The 16,467-nt window shown below is 47.9% G+C and overlaps 1 protein-coding gene across 24 annotated transcripts in view; it reads left to right on the forward strand.

Annotated features, from left to right (window-relative positions):
- EIF4G3 (eukaryotic translation initiation factor 4 gamma 3) overlaps positions 1-16,467 on the forward strand; it is a 320,226-nt gene that overhangs the window by 133,615 nt on the left and 170,144 nt on the right. For all 24 annotated transcript variants that reach the window (XR_016347803.1, XM_089773141.1, XM_089773132.1 and 21 more), the window contains 2 exons: positions 3,793-3,899; positions 13,299-13,421. Coding sequence is in view for 23 of the 24 variants with exons in the window: in XM_089773141.1 (XP_089629267.1) it covers positions 3,793-3,899; positions 13,299-13,421 (230 nt within the window). In the remaining variant the exon portion in view is untranslated. The remainder of the gene's footprint in view (positions 1-3,792; positions 3,900-13,298; positions 13,422-16,467) is intronic.

Genomic DNA, 16,467 nt, shown 5'->3' on the forward strand with positions numbered 1-16,467 from the left:
CTGAAATGTACACGAGTCCCACTTGGAACGCAGTGTGGAGCCCTGGGCCAGCAGGGAGTCCCCCGCTGAGCCCGGTCTCCATGCGGGGGCTGAAATCTTTCAGTCCCAGTCTGCTGAACTAATAGGGCAGGGATGATAATCTTCGGTGTCACCTTGCAGGACACAGTTAGTGCTATTTAATTTCTCACAGGCAGAGGAGGTCTGGCCAAGGAGAAGAAATTTTTTTGTATCCTGCTGTTGTTGCCTAGATTTGTAGGTGGGCCTGGGACTCTGTTTATCTTTTCACTGAAATGAAAGAGTTAGCATGGCGTCAGGTGCTGGACAGACTGTTTGCAGTCAATGAATCTAAATTTGAACATGTTTAATTGATGGCCATTAATAAGAATCAGTATGCAGTTTAAGTGGAAGCCTTCGTATCACAAGAGGACAGGATACACAGCTGTTCTTATGCAACTGTTCTGTTCCGTTTTGTCCAGCTATGTGACACATGTAACCTCTACTGGCCTAGATAGTAAGATTGGTGTTCTTTATCTTAAACCTGAGAACTTTGTTCTGTGTGTAGCTGCTAACCAGCCATCATCCACATATCTGACAAGCCCCAAATAGGGGTACATAATAAAACATAGCAAAAGAAGACATTTATAAAGATGGGAAGTGATTTATTTTTGTGATTTATTGTTCACTTTGTGTCAGTTCATTCTAGGAAGGTGTTGGGAGAAAATTGAAATGGGAAATGGAAGTAAGAGAGGGCAAAACTAGAATGGGTGGCATGGAACTAAAAGGAATGAAAACGAAGGGCATAGAGAAGGCTGGTTTACTACACTATCCAGAGAGGAACCCTTATGTTTTCTCAGTTGGTAACTTTTTTTCTTTCCGAAGATTGCTTTTGCTTTTCAGGCTCTGCTTTTTTAAATTTCCTTTTTAAAAGAAGATCCCTATTCACACTCCATCCCACTCTCCCTACCTCTAATATCATCAATTCACAGACACTTACCTTCCTTCCTCCCCCCCCTGCATCCCCCTCCTGTTCTGCAATGTGATTTATCCTTTTCATATTTGTTCATTTTTTTTAATTGTATCCTTTGGTATATATGGTTGTAACTATTTTCTTCCACTATTTGATCTGAGGAAGTGGGTCTGGCCCACGAAAGCTCATCATCTAATAAACCATCTTGTTAGTCTTTAAAGTGCTACATAGTCCTGCATTTTGCTTCACCTATTCACAGGGCTCACTTCCTATTCAATTCCACAATGGGCCTCTCATAATAAGATCATCCATAATATGATCCCTGAATATCTGTTCTCTAGAGAACTAGAAAGCTATTTAATCAGCACTCTGTGCTGTTCAGGTGGGTAGCAGGTTTAAAACTAATAAAAGAAAGTTCTTTTTCACACAGTGTGTAGTCAGCCTGTGGAACTCCTTGCTAGAGGAGGCTAGGACTATAACAGAGTTTAAAGAGAAGCTAGACAATTTCATGGAGGTTGGGTCCATAAAAGGCTATTAGCCAGGGGATAGAAATGGTGTCCTTGGCTTCTGATGTCAGAGGCTGGAGAAGGATGGCAGGAGACAAATCGCTTGATCATTGTCTTTAGCCCATGGGGCACCTGGTGCTGGCCACTGTGGGCAGACAGGCTACTGGGCTAGATGGACCTTTGGTCTGACCCAGTATGGCCGTTCTTATGTTCTCTTCCACTCGGATGGCATTACTAGCTGGAAACCAGGTATCTAGGATGGGGTGAGGAACCTTTTTTGGGCTGGAGGCTAGTGACCCACAGAAAAATCAGTCAGACAGGGAGCAGCAGGGACTGGAGCACTAGCGCAGGCTCCCCAGTGCTGAGGGGGTGGAGCCCTGAGCCCTGGGAGCCGGATCCAGGCAAGCCAGGGACTGCATCTGGCCTCTGGGCCTTAGGTTCCCCAGCCTGATCTAGGAATTCACATAACCAAATGGGAGCAGCCACTTGCCTACTATGTTCGCAGGTCAGGAGCTGTCATGCACAGGTCTGTTGTCAGTGTGCGACCGAGAAGAAGCGAACCTCTTCAAGTCCTTGCAGTCTAGTTTGCCACTCCAGAAACACAGTCCTTGCAAGACACAAATCTGAACTCGTAGACAGAGGGTTATTTTGTTTGTTTGGATTTCAACACTCCCTTCTGTGAGTGAAAGGTTCTCTGGCTCCCCTTTTGGGGTAGCATGCACTGATGCAATAAAGAGATTCCTCAAGGAAATGCCTTATATTAATTTTATTTTAATCAAAGCCTAACCCTGTTGTAGAATAAATCAGATTACCTTAGATATGAGTGAAGGGCACATTGTCCAACCTGGAGCTAGGCTAACTTTTTGGCCCATGGGTCACATCCAGGTTTGGAAGTTGTATGGAGAGCCATACATGCTCATGAAATTGGGCTTGGAGTGTGTGTGGTGGTAAGAGCTGTGAGTGGGAGTGCAGGCTCTGGTGTGGGGCCAAGGATGAGGAGTGTGGGGTGCAGCAGGGGGCTCTTAGGTAGGCCTGAAGGGCTTGGAGGAGGGAAGGAAGCTCTGGGCTGGGCAGAGGGTTGGTGTGTGGAGGGAGTGTTGTGAGGACCTCAGTTGGTGCTACAGGCCCTGGGTTTTGGGTTCTGGGCTGGGACAGAGGTGTTTGGAGGATGGGAGGGGAATTGGGGCTGGGTCAGTGGGTCAGGGTTTGTAGTGGGGGCCGGACTGCAGGCCCTGAGCTGCGCTTACTTCCTCAAACAGCTCCAGGAAGCAGCAGCATGGCCCCCTTCCAGATCAGGAGGCTCAGTCTGCCCCCCTCTCCTCCTTACCGTCCACAGGTACTACCCCTGCAGCTCCCACTGGCCACAGTTCCGAGCCAGTGGGACTTGCGGGGGTGGAGCTTGCGTTTTGGGTGCCCATGGAGCCCTCTGGCTGCCCCTATATGCAGGAGGTGGAGGGGGGATAGCTGCTGTTTCCAGGAGCCACAGCATGCATGGAGCTTAGCAAGCCTCAGACGTCTCTCCCAAGGGGGTTCGAGGGCTAGATTAAAATGGCTGACAGGTTGGATGTGGCCCATGCCCGTGCCGGCTTAGCTCATGTTCTACGTTAGAAGAATGCAGGACTGTCTTACGTGAATTCCAGTACCAGCTCTGATGTGTCACCTTTGTTTGTCTGCATCCCAGGATTCCTTATAACTGACTGCTCAGCCATATGAGTGGTCTTGTTTCCAATAAGGAAAAGATGCCTAAAGATTGTTGGATATTGACGTTGTCAATTTAATCCACAGTACAATTTATATTTTGCAGTAGTAATCATGAGTTGTGCTTTTATGTCCTGTTCCATGAGAACAGACCTATGGCTGAAGTGAAAGTCTCCAGCTCTGTTTCAAAATAGGTTGCAGTTGCAATTACAACAGCTAGGGAATTGTTTGGTTATGGCTTTCTCTACACCGGATAAGAGACTGGTCTTATTTCATTAATTCTGTATAGGTTTTTTTCAGTGCTTGACACGATCATCACAGCTCTCTGAAGTGTGGGGAAGAGCAGATTTTCCTTACTGTTAGTGTTGTTTCATTTCAGTAGTGTCTTCAGTGCCTCTAGAAAGACGATGTTTGTGGCGCTTTCCCTAGTCATACGAAAAAGTGGAATAGTGACTCTCTCCATCACTTGTCTTGAGATGTCATATTCTGATTTGATAGAAGTGGAGAAGAAGCTGCGCACAGAGGGGGGGATCTGAGGGCTGTCACTCACTTACTGCTCTTCACTTCACTTCATGTACAAACAAACTGAATATGTGTTTCTATCTTGTTGTGATTTCCTAGGAACACCGTTCTACCCAAGTCAGACAGTGTATCAGTCAACACCCATCATAGTGCCTACACAGCAGCAACAACAACCGCCTCCACCAGCGAAAAGAGAGAAAAAAACAGTAAGAGCTTACTCTTCTGGTACTTTCTTTATGGATCTAGGACTGCTATAGCAGGGCTGGGACATTGAATGGGATTCACTGATATAAAATGCAACATTAAACTCAGATTTTTACTCCCTTGCCCTTCTGTGGTTCTTTTCCCCTCCCGCTAGGTTCCTTCTTAGCCTAGATCTTCTGATGAAGGGTAGAGCATCCAATCACATAGTTGTATATAAAGGGGGCTAGCTCAACTTATTTTTCAGTCTACACAGTGTTGAATTTACTGGGTGCTAGTTTCTTCTTCTTCTAAGGGTATGTGTACACAGCAGGGCTTTAGAGTCAAATTAAGCTACGCGACTTCAGCTACATCATTTGTGTAGCTTGAGTCAAAATAGCTTAATTCAGCTTTTGGAGCTGTCTGCCCAGCAGGAAGTCGAAGGAAGAACACTCTTCCTTCCACTTCCCTTACTCCTTGTGAAACGAGCGTTACCATGAGTCGGAGTAAGAAGTCCTCCTGCTCAACATTATTTCAAAATAAAGGCTTGTAGTGTAGATGTGCACTATGTTATTTCGGAATAATATCAGTTATTCCTAAATAACACAGCTGTGTAGACGTACCCCAACTATAGTAAACATGAACAATTAGATGTCTTCAAGTCACCAGAGCCAAATGAAATGCATCCTAGAATACTCAAGCAGCTGATAGAGGAGGTATCTGAGCCTTTAGCGATCATCTTTGAAAAGTCATGGAAGCTGGGAAAGATTCCAGAAGACTGGAAAAGGGCAAATCTAGTGCCCATCTATAAAAAGGGAAATAAGAACAACCCAGGAAACTACAGACCAGTCAGTTTAACTTCTGTGCCAGGAAAGATAATGGAGCAAATAATTAAGGAATCTGTCTGCAGACTTCTGGAAGATAATAAGGTGATCGGTAACAGCCAACATGAATTTGTAAAGAACAAACCATTTGCAACCAATCAGATAGCTTTCTTTAATAGTCTATCAAGCGTTGTGGATAAGGGAGAGGCGGTGGACATGGTATAAGTAGTATTTAGTAAAGCATTTGTTAGTCTTATCAATAAACTAGGGAAATACGACTTAGATGGGGCTACTGAAAGGTGGGTGCATAACTGGCTGGATAACTGTTCTCAAAGAGTAGTTATTAATGGTTCACACTCTTGCTGGAAGGGCCTAACAAGTGGGGTTTCGCAGGGGTCAGTTTTGGGACCGGTTCTATTCAGTATCTTCATCAACATTTTAGATAATGGCAGAGAGAGTACGCTTATGCAGATGATCCCAAGCTGGGAGGGGTTGCAAGTGCTTTGGAAGATAGGGTCAAAATTCAAAATGATCTGGACAAACTGGAGAAATGGGCTGAGGTAAACAGGTTGAAGTTTAATAAGGACAAATGCAAAGTGCTCCACTTAGGAAGGAACAATCAGTTTCACACATACAGAATGGGAAGCGACTGTCTAGGAATTAATACTACTCAAAGGGATCTAGGGGTCATAGTGGCCCACAACTTAAACATGAGTCAACACTGTGACTCTTGCAAAAATAAGCACACATCATTAACAGAAGTGTTGTGAGCAAGACACAAGAAGTCATTCTTCTGCTCTACTCTGCGCTGATTAGGCCTCAGTTGGTGTATTTTGTCCAGTTCTGGGCACTGCATTTCAGGATACATGTGGAGTAATTGAAGAAGATCCAGAGAAGAGCATAAAAAATTATGAAAGGTCTAGAAAACATGACCTATCAGGTTTGTTTAGCTTGGAAAAGAGAAGACTGAGCGGGGACATGATAGCAGTTTTCAAGTACCTAAAAGGGTGTTGCAAGAAGGAAGAAGAAAAATTGTTCTCCTTGATTTCTTATAATAGAACAAGAAGCAATGGGCTTAAACTGCAGCAAGGGAGGTTTAGGTTGGACATTAGGAAAAACTTCCTACCTGTCACGGTGGTTAAACACTGGAATAAATTGCCTAGGGAGGTTGTGGAATCTCCAGCACTGGAAATATTTAAGAGCAGGTTAGACAGACATCTTTCAGAGATGATTTAGATGGTACTTGGTCCTGTCTTGAGGGCAGGGGACTGGACTTGATGACCTCTTGAGGTCCCTTCCAGTTTTGGTGTTCTGTGAAAGCTATTTATTGATACTGCAGCTGAAAAATTAATATTAAATTATTATCAAGCCTGGTTTGAATTTTCTGCCTCAATATGCCTACAATTGCAAGAGATGGTAGGGAACACGGGACTGAATGTACTGAAGTGGTGAAGATAGAATTCTCTTAAAGGAAAATATAAACATTGTCGTGAGTTGTTAGCAAGATAGGAAGGATTTGCACACATCTCAAAGTACATAATACCTATTCCACTGAAATGGAAAAGCAGAACATTTAACTGGGTGATATTGCAAGCAAGACATTTTTATACCGTTCTCAGCAACATGCAGCCATGGTAGTATACTTACATTGATGCTGTGGGTGCTCCAGGGATGGGACATCTCCAAGAAAACATCAGTGGGTACTGAGCACAGACCGGCACCAAGCTTACCTTCTGTGCCCCGCCCTCTTAACTCTCTCCCACTGGTGGCCCAACTAACCAACTCTTCTCCCACCCTCTCAACACTTCCAGAGTGATGTGAATCCGGAAGTTCCAGAGAGGAGCAGAAAGGAACAGGGTGCCCTTGGGGAAGGAGGTGGGGTGAAGGCAGAGCCGAGTTGTGGGGCTTGTGGGAATGAGATGACATGGGGACATGGGCAGCGCAAGGGACCAGCACCCCTTGGCTAGATGGGAGGTTGATGTCTATGGCAGTAAGTCTGTTTTCCTAGCCTTCCAGCTGCTCTTCAACATCAGCCTTGTTCATGAGCAGTCTCTTCATTTTCAACATCCAAAAAATGTCAAGTATAAATCAGTAGTTGTGCCATATAAATCAACCCAAATGTGGGAGTATAAAATTGTGTCATAAACATTCTAGCTCGGTGGGGAACCCTGGCTCTGAGACCCCTCAGTGGATTTTCGCTGAAATCAGACCATCTGCACTGCTATTTTTAGCCTGCAGCGTGAGCCCCGAAAGCCCAGCTGCATGGGCATTGAGACTCGGGTCATGTCTACACTGCTAAGTCAAGTCAGTTTCATATAAGTCCACATCGAGCCTCCAGTTTAAGCAAGTCAGTTTTGTGTGTCCGCACTAGGCTCATTGGTCAGCGGAATGCGTCCTCCCTACTAGGCTTGCATGGGTGACTGAAGTACTGCCCGGTGGGTAGCTATCTGCAGTGCACGTAGCCAAATGGAATTGGGAGTTGGGCTTGTACAGCCTTATGGGGGCACAGCAGTGGTGCAGGTGGCCAGTGAATATGTTGTTAGCCTCATGTGGTGTTTTTGCCTCGCTCCCTGAAATCAGTGGCAAACAAACCGAGCCTTTTTTGCACGCTCTTTTTAAGCCTGGACTACGCCGCAGATGCCATAGCACAAAAGGCACAGACCCTCTCAGCTCTTGCTCTGAGCATTAGGAACACCTGGCGTTGTATCCTGCAGTTTTTACACGCAGGAGCTCCCGCACAGAGAAATGTGATGTCACACAAGCAGTGCTGCTGAAAGACCTAGAGGATAGCAATTCCTAGTTACTGGTGGTATCACGCCTCATCTTGACACAGTTAAGTGCCATTTTGGGGCCCAGGAAACAAACACTGACTTGTAGGACTGCATCATTATGCAGCAGTGGAGACACGAGCAATGGTTGCAGAACTTTTGAATATGTACGGTCACTTTCCAGTAACTATGTGAGGAGTTTTTCCCAGCCGTGAAGCACAGCAGTGCAAAAATGAGAGCTACTCTGACAGTGGAGAATTAAATGGCAGTAGCTCTGTGGAAGCTAACAGCCCCACACTGCTACCAGTGGGTGGGCCATCAATTTAAAGTAGCTTCATCTACTGGGGGATCTGTTGGGATCGAAGTTTGCAGTGCCATGGACAGACTTCTGCTAAGGAGGATGGTGACTTTGCGCAGTGTTCAGGACTTAGTGGATGGGTTTGCTGTGATGGACTTCCCTAGCTTTGGTGGGGCGATAGACAGAACATGTTCCTGATCTTGGCACCACACCACCTTGCAAATAGCGGATAAACTGAAGTGGATACTGCAGGAGCTGGTGGATCAGAGGGGCTGTTTCACAAACCTCAATGTGGGTTCGCCAAGAAAGGTGGATGATGCAAATAGCTATAACTAGGGACATTCTTTCCAGACTGTAAAATAACCAGGGCTTGACAAACAGCGGCGAAAGCCGCTCGCCAGCCCCGTGCTGCGCATGCGCGAGCGCTGCCAGTAAACGGGGTGCGCAGCTGAAATCTACTCGCCATGGGCGAGTAGATTCTATAGTTTGTCGAGCCCTGAAAATAACCATTGGTGATGCGGAGCTGCCAGTCATGATCCTGAGCCGACCCCTTGCTCTCATGGCTCACAAAGCCATACATCGGCAGCCTGGACAGCTGTAAGGACAAGTGCAGAATTGTGGTGATGTTTAAAAGCTTTGGTGACTAGGTTACGGTCAGTGAAAGCAATACCATGTCATTATTGCTGCCTGCTGGGTGCTCCACAAAATTTGTGAAACAAAGAGAAAAAAGTTTTCTCTGGAATAGGATATTGAGGCTGATTTCCTGGCAGCAAGTGTTGAGCAGCAAGACAATAAAAAGAGCGCATGGAGAGGCTTTGCATTTTGGGGGAGGCTTTGACAACCAATTTCAGCAGTGAGCCAGAGTAATGTGACACTTCCTATGTTGTTCGTGATTCAACTGTCCCCTGTAAACTCCACTGTCACCAGCCACTGTGTGTTGAGCCTCCTCTTCTCAATTCATTAAGTTTTATTCTGCACACAATCACACAGTGGCATCAAAGAAATGTGAGATAACCGGGGGGCCAAAGGGGGCAGTAACGGTCAAAGGTGTGGAAATGGGCACCTTCTGGTCCTTGGACCCTCCTGTGGCGTTGAATGTAAGGGATACTGGGGGGAGGAGGATGTATAAGTGGGCGACAAGGCATCTGGTTCAGCACAGTCAGAGGGGCTCTGGCATCCCACTACCTTCCTTGAACCTCAGCCACACCCTCAACATGTCTGATTGCACCTTCATAATCCACATCGTCTTTTCCTGCATGGCATGTGTTTGTTCCCTGCATGCTCTCCTATCTCCCAGGTCATGTCCAGATTCTCGGACATGATATTCTCCATGCTCTGAGCTCCATCTTGTCACTCTTGGAGGCATGCATTAATTTATTGAATATGTCCTCCCGAGTCATCTTTTTCTGCCTTCTAATCTAGGGAACTCTGTGTCCTGGTGTGGAGGATGCACCGATGGACAAGGTTTCAGCAGCAAGGAATGCAAAGCACAAGGGTAGCATTGACAAGTGCATACATTGCTTCTGGTGCAAGGTTAATTTTTTAAATTAAAAATACACTCCCAGTACACTTCACTGCAAGTCACAGCGCAATCGCAACTGCTGACTATTGCAAGAGTTGGCTTGCTGCTCCAGCCATGGTGAGTAAAGTACAAGGCATGGGCAAGAGGTCTTTTGCTGCTGCAATTGTGAAGACATCCTTGGGATCATACGTTGGAACTTAAGAAAAACCCCTTTCGCGTAGCAACCTGCATGCTGCTTGAGGACAGGCACCTGTGTGAAGCCCTCCCAAATAGTTTGCTTTTTAGAATAGCAGCACCAAGTTGATGGCAAGTCAGAAAAACAGGAAGTTGCCATCCTCCTCCCTCCTTTTTTTTCCAATGTTGCTTCCAATACGCGGTGATCCTTTCCAACCACAATCATGGCATGTTTTGGCATTCCACAATCATAGCATATTTACACAACACCTTCTGCATCTCTGGAATGGATACTGATACCCATTACACCGAGATTTTTTGCTTAAACTAAACATAATAAGTAATAGCAAGCAACCCCTTCAGCTTGATTCTCACCGGGGTGCCTTGCTCAGTATCATGCTCTGCCATTAGCTAGACCTGCGAAGGCTCTGTCTCCAGGGTTAAAAACAGTCCTTGGTGGTTGGGGAGAGCAAATCCTTCACTTGCCTGCCTCGTAGTCACTTCCTTATCTTGCTCGTCATTGTTCAAGGTCACTTCCTGTGTCTGGGAGGTATTCACGAAGCCTTTTGGTGTAGTGGTGAGCGCGTCTCTGAGAATCATACGCAGACCCTCAGTGGGGCAGATCCAGAAGGAGTGTTCTCCTTTGTCTTCTCTTCTGCTTGATGAAACTGCTGCATGTCCCCAGTGTATCCTTTCTCCCCAGGCGCCGTGCAATCTTGACATAGGTGTCAATGTTTCTTCTGCTGGATTGGAGCTCTGCCTGCACAGACTCTTTTCCACCACCTTTGTAATTCATGCTGGAGTGAATTTGCTGATTTGAGTCTGTGTGGTCAGCTGTGCTGGCAAACTCTCCATGCTTGGAGGCCAGTTGTTTTCAATTATGCAATGTAAAGAAAAAACTATTTCTTGCCATTTCAACCAGAAAGGACACTGTCTCAACGACTTCACCACCTGCGTTCTTCTACAAAGACCTTTTACATCTGCACTTGAAAGGGAATCCTCTGAACTGTCATTCATGTTAAAATTCGACACTCTCCGGGGGTCGGATTGAACAAAGACCCCAACTAACCATTACCAGGATAGCTTCCCCAATTATCACCTCTAATACCATTAGCTCACAGACATCTAACTTTCCCCACCTCTAATATCATTAACTCACAGATACTTACCCTCCTTCCTCCCCCCCGCCCCCGCATCCCCCTTCTTTTCTGAAATGTGATTTGTCCTTTTCATATGTGTTCATTTTTTTTAATTGTATTCTTTGGTATATATGGTTGTGACTATTTTCTTCCACTATTTGATCTGAGGAAGTGGGTCTGGCCCACGAAAGCTCATAGTCTAATAAACCATCTTGTTAGTCTTTAAAGTGCTACATAGTCCTGCATTTTACTTCAGTGTCCACACTAGGCACTCATGGATGGTGACCCGAGTGCTACACCTCTCACAGAGGTGGAGTACAGAAGTCAACTTTACAGCCCATTTAGGTTGGCAGAAGGGAGTCCGTGTAGTCACATACAGAGCATTATGTTTTTATGTGCATTGTGTTCTATTTATTTAAAACCTCTGGAAAAGGGAATGAACAGTGAGGTGGCAAAATTTGCAGATGATACAAAACTACTCAAGATGGTCAAGTCCTAGGCAGACTGTTAAGTGCTTCAAAAGGATCTCACCAAACTGGGTGCTTGAGGAACACAATGGCAGATGAAATTCAGTGCTGATAAATGCAAAGTAATGCACATTAGAAACCATAATTCCAGCTATAGATATCAAATGATGAGGTGCATATTGGCTGTTACCACTCAAGAAAGAGATCTCAGAGTTCTTGTGACTAGGTTTTTGAAAACATCCACTCTGTGTGCAGGGGTAGTTAAAAACACAAACAGTTGGGAATCATTAGAAAGGGATTGAAAATAAAACAGAAAATGTCTATTACCTCTCTATAAATCCATGGAATGCCCACATGTTTAATACTATGCGCAGATGTGGTTGCCTCATCTCTAACAAGGTATATTGGATTTGGAAAAGTTATAGAAAAGGGAAATAACATTAGTAGTATGGAACAGCTGCCATATAAGCAGAGATTAATAAAACTTGGACTTTTTGGCTTGGAAAACAGACAAGGGGGAATAAGAGAGGTCTATAAACTCATGACTGGCAAGGAGAAAGATTGATTTAATCCTTCCCATAATACACAAAAACTATGCCTCACCAAATGAAATTAATCAGCACCAGGTTTGAAACAAACAAAAGGAAATGTCTGTTTACACAGCGCACAGTCAATCTGTGGAACTTCCTGCCAGAGAATGTTATGAAGGCCAAGATTTTAGCAAGGTTCAAAAAAGAGCTAGCTATATTCAGGGATGGTAGGTCCATCAATGGCTATTGGCCAGGATAGGTAGGGATGATGTCCCTAGAATCTGTTTGTCAGGGTTGGGCATTGGTGACAGAGGATGGAGCACTTCATGATTACTTGCCTGTTGATTCCCTCTGGGGCAGATAGGATACTGGGTTAGATCAGGGGTGGACAATCATTTTTGGTGGGGGGCCGCTCCAAGATTCTGGAAAGTGGTCAAAGGCTCCACTTTTCTGTGGAGGAGATGCAGGGTCTGGGGTAGAGGTTGGGTGCAGAAGGGCGCATGGGGTAAGGCACAGGGGTGCAGGAGAAGGTGTGAGGTCTCAGAGGGAGTTTGGGTGAAGAAGGGGGTTGTGACCTGAGTCAGGGGAGTGGGGGAGTAGGATCAGGGAGCAGGTATGGGTGCAAGAGAGGATTCTGGCCTGGGGGAGGGGCTCTAGGAGGTGCAAAGTCTGGGAGGGAATTGTGACCTGGGAGAAGGGGAAAAGGGGCTGCAGACTGCAGAGGGTTTGGGTGGTGACCTGGTGCAGGGTCTGGAAGAGGGTTTGGGTGCAGGAGAGGATTCTGGCCTGGGGGAGGGCTGTAGGAAGGGTACAGGACCTGGGAGGGAATGGTGCCCTGTGGGAGAGGGGTGCAGAGGGTTTGCATGGTGAGTTGGGGTGCGGGAGGGATGCCAGAGGCAGGCTCTGACTGGGAGGCGCTTTCTTAAGCCAGCAGCCCTGCAGCACCCCCAAGGCAGGCTGGGCTCCCTGCCTGCTGCAGCCCCAGATCACTTTAAACCCTGTTCCCTCCATGTGGCTCTCAGCTCCGGGAAGAGAAAGAGGCTCGTGCTGCCCCCATCCCTCTGGCCAATCTCTCAGCTCCTACTGGCAGGTTGTTTTCAGCCAATAGGAGCTGAGGATTGGGCTGGGGGCTGGGAGATTGCACAAAGCTCCCCTCCCCTCCTCCCCCCACAGAGCAGAGAGCCACACGGACTGGGTTTAAACCGTGGCATGTGCAGGCCTGGGGACCCCGGCAGAGTGGTCCATGGGCTGGATCTGGTGGTTTGGCAGGCCGGATCCAGCCCCCAGACTGTAATTTACCCAGCCCGGGGCTAGATGTACCCTTGGTCTGACCCAATATGGCCATTCTTATGATAAGCTCCTGAGCCATTTTTCAGTCTCAGCAACGTTGTTGTGAGATCTGCTAAAAGAAAATAACCCTGATAGACAAAAAGTTTTGCCACACAAGTGCCATTGGGAACAACAGGTTGTCAGCAGGACTATTCTCATGGCTCATCGTGGGTGGAAGTGTTTTGTCACATCCATGTCATTTTGCAGTAATAGCTCTGATGTTTTGTGCCAGAGGCTGACAGAGTATAGACTGTATTTAAGACATATGTAATGGTAACTATGTGGCTTGTGAATGCTTTCTTTCCCTTTATATTCCCTAGCATGGTGTCTGATGAGAATACCCGTTTGAACTATTTCTCTGTTCAATTTGATAGATCCGAATCCGGGATCCAAACCAGGGAGGCAAAGACATAACAGAAGAAATAATGTCTGGAGGTGGCAGCAGGAACCCTACGCCTCCCATCGTGAGACCCACCTCTACACCTACTCCTCCGCAGGTAATACGACGGTGAGCTCTGGTAATGCCAGCTTTTGTCATTAATGTCTGCTCAGCTTTGCTGTTTGCTACTGTCACTTTCAGTAGTTTCTTTTCACATTAGCTGCATCATCACCTCAGATATCTAACTAGTCTTTTCATAAGTAGGCCACTTAAGGGTCTTAAGGTTAACCAATTTTTGGTAATTTTTTGACAAGTGTGTTGACCATATTCTTCTTTGAGAGTTTGCTCATATCTATTCCAATTAGGTGTGCGCGCCTTGTGTGCACAGATGCCAGAAAGTTTTTACCCTAGCTGCTACCTGTTGGGGTAACTGTAAAGCCCCCTGAAGTGGCGCCGGTACAGCAACCTATATATGACTGTGCTGATCCAACTGCCCCTCCGTTCCTTCTTTCCACCAGGGACAGCTGTTGGAACTCTGGATCCCTTGCACTGCAAGCGCCACGTATCTCTAGCATTTAGTGTTAGCTTGACAATAATTAATAGTAAGCAGGTAGTTAGGATTTGTAGCAGCGGGAGTAAAGAGGTTTCCCCTTCTCCTCTATGTTCCCTCTGGGGAATGCATGGCCCCAGGATTCAAGCCCTGCATCTGTTGCCAGAAGTCTATGCTGACGACTGATCCCCATGACTTCTGCCTGGGGGGGATGCTCACCAAGCAGATAAGAGTAAGATTTGCAGGCCTTCAAGCCTCAGACCAGAAAGGAGTGGGACTGTCCTCCCGGCCCCAGTCCTCTCTGGTGAGGCTGTCAAAGGCGGCCAAGCCCCTCGCCTGCACCCTCCAGTGACAGCAACAGTGGTGCTGTTTGGCCTCTGTCCCCGGTGCCCGTGGATCCTGCTGGTCTTTGGCCCCGCAGCATGGAAGGCTGAGTTCCGCACACCCCGAGCCCTGTCATGGACTCTCCGAGGGCCAGTCGGGCCGTCCCGCACATCGGACACATTTGAGGCTGCCAGGGGCCTTACTGAGGTGACCGAGACTCTTCCAGGGACAGGCCTCTCGCTCCCTGCCAAGCTACACTGGGAAGCTGGCCCTCTCACTCCGACCTCAGCATCCCTCCTCTTGGAGCCCTTGTGCTGCTTAGCTGAGCACCGGCAGTCTCATTCGCGCTGTGGGTCTGACTCGCGGCACTGCTCTCACAGCCAGTCCTCTCGGAGCCACCCCTCGCCAGCAGATCCTGGTCGGGCTCAGAGCTGTCACATCACGTCTGCTGCTCTTGTACCATCTGGCACCGTAGTTTGCCGTCTTGACCCCTATCTTGAAACCGATCTTCAGAACATGGATGTTCCCCAGAACATGCAGCCTCACCCCACCACTGTGCAGCATTGCAGGGGAGCTAGCATCAGCACGGGTCCCTGTCTCGGCACTGCTCTCCATGCCAGCCCTACTCTCCACCCTGATCCTGCTTTCCACGCTGGTCCCACTCCCCCCTCCACTCCAGCTCTTTATATTGGTCTCATTCCTGGTGCTGCTCCCACTCCCGATGCCAGTCTCAACCTTGATCCCAACGGAGGCTGACATCTCGGCAGTGTGTAACTCCAGATGCTGCACTCAGTCTCTGCACAGGTCACAATCCCACAAGCGGTCTACCTATAGTCGCTTTTCTCCTTGAGGGCAACAGAGCTTGGCACCAATCTTCTCGCTCGGGTTCTCTCACTTCAGTTCTGAGGGGGCCCTCTGTGCCCTCTGACAGGTCAACACCGGCGGGCCCTCACCCCTGTGGGTATCAAGCCTCCCCCCAGTAGTAAGATTCCCTGTAAGCTGTGCAGCGGCACCCACCCAGCCAAGAGGTGGGAGAGAATTGCTGCTTTATCCTTGCAGGGAGATGCTGCCCCCAGTCAGGCAGCTGTGTTTGTGGAGCCCTGAGCCCCTGGCTGGGCAGGGCTCATTAAGCAGATGTGGGGCCAGGCTGCTGTGCAGCTTCGAGTGAACTTGCCCAGTAGCCGCCGCAGTGGCAATTCTGGACACCACAGGCATTCCACCAGGCTCAGTGCACAACAGGTACTTCAAGGTCCTGGAGGCAACCGTCAGTCAGCTGCCACCTGAGCCCGCACCCTCTGCTAGGCTGCCAATCGAAACCCAGCCTAGGCCGTTAGTGCAAGCCCAGGACCAGCCTGGGGACAGTCAGCACTTGGGGCAGTCATAGGCACCTCCATCATGGGTCCGCCTCTGAAGGACTACAGGGCCTTGTAACACCTTCTCCACAAAGTGAAGTCCACTTCGGGACTAAAACTGGAGACCACTTCTAGAAGGAAAGCTAAGTGAGGGCGAAGCTGGACCGTGTCCTTGTAGGGGGGTTCTGACACCAGAGCACGAAGCTCTGATATGCTGTGCAGTGACGATCGCCAGATAGGTCCCCATCAACGAGAGGTAAAGCAGAGAACATGTGACCAGGGCTCAAAGAGGGGACCCATGGAAGGACCAGACTGGGGTCCCAGGCAGGGACAGGGTGCCAAGCTGACTGGGAAAGTCTGTCCATACCTTTGAGGAAGCGAGGGCTTGAGAATGCAGGGTGGCCAGCCTCTCCTGAATGGAAAGCCGAGGTGGCCCCCAGATGCTCCTTAAGTGATGAAGTTGCTGCTTCAGGGACACCAGATCCTCCAGCATCTGAGGAATGGAGGCAGACAAAGGGTCCAAACTGCACTGCAGGCACTAACATGAAAACTGCTTCCATGGACCTACTGAAGTTGCTCCGAGCAGGCCAGTTCAGCCAGGTTTAGTCTACCTGTGTTGTACTCTGAAACCCACCTAAAGTCCCAGAACAAAGCCTGCACTGCCTTTGTGAGGCATGCACTTGACCGGCCCAAACTGTTTCACAAGCTTTTGCGGCTGTTTGTGGCAGTGGCCAATCGTGTGAAGGGATTAGACGTCTCATCACTGCGAAGCTCTTCTTGGATTGTAGCGTGTATCTGTACATGTTATCATCTGGTTACGGTGCCCCACTGCCTCTCATGGCACATTCTACGTGAGCACAAGTTTCCTCCGTGGCTTTCCTAGCTCACGTAACACTCCATGAAATCTGCAAAGCCTCAACTTGATCTTTGGTGCATAC

The sequence above is a fragment of the Pelodiscus sinensis genome, chromosome 24, assembly GCF_052426305.1.
Source record: "Pelodiscus sinensis isolate ZL-2025 chromosome 24, ASM5242630v1, whole genome shotgun sequence".
NCBI lineage: Eukaryota > Metazoa > Chordata > Testudines > Trionychidae > Pelodiscus > Pelodiscus sinensis.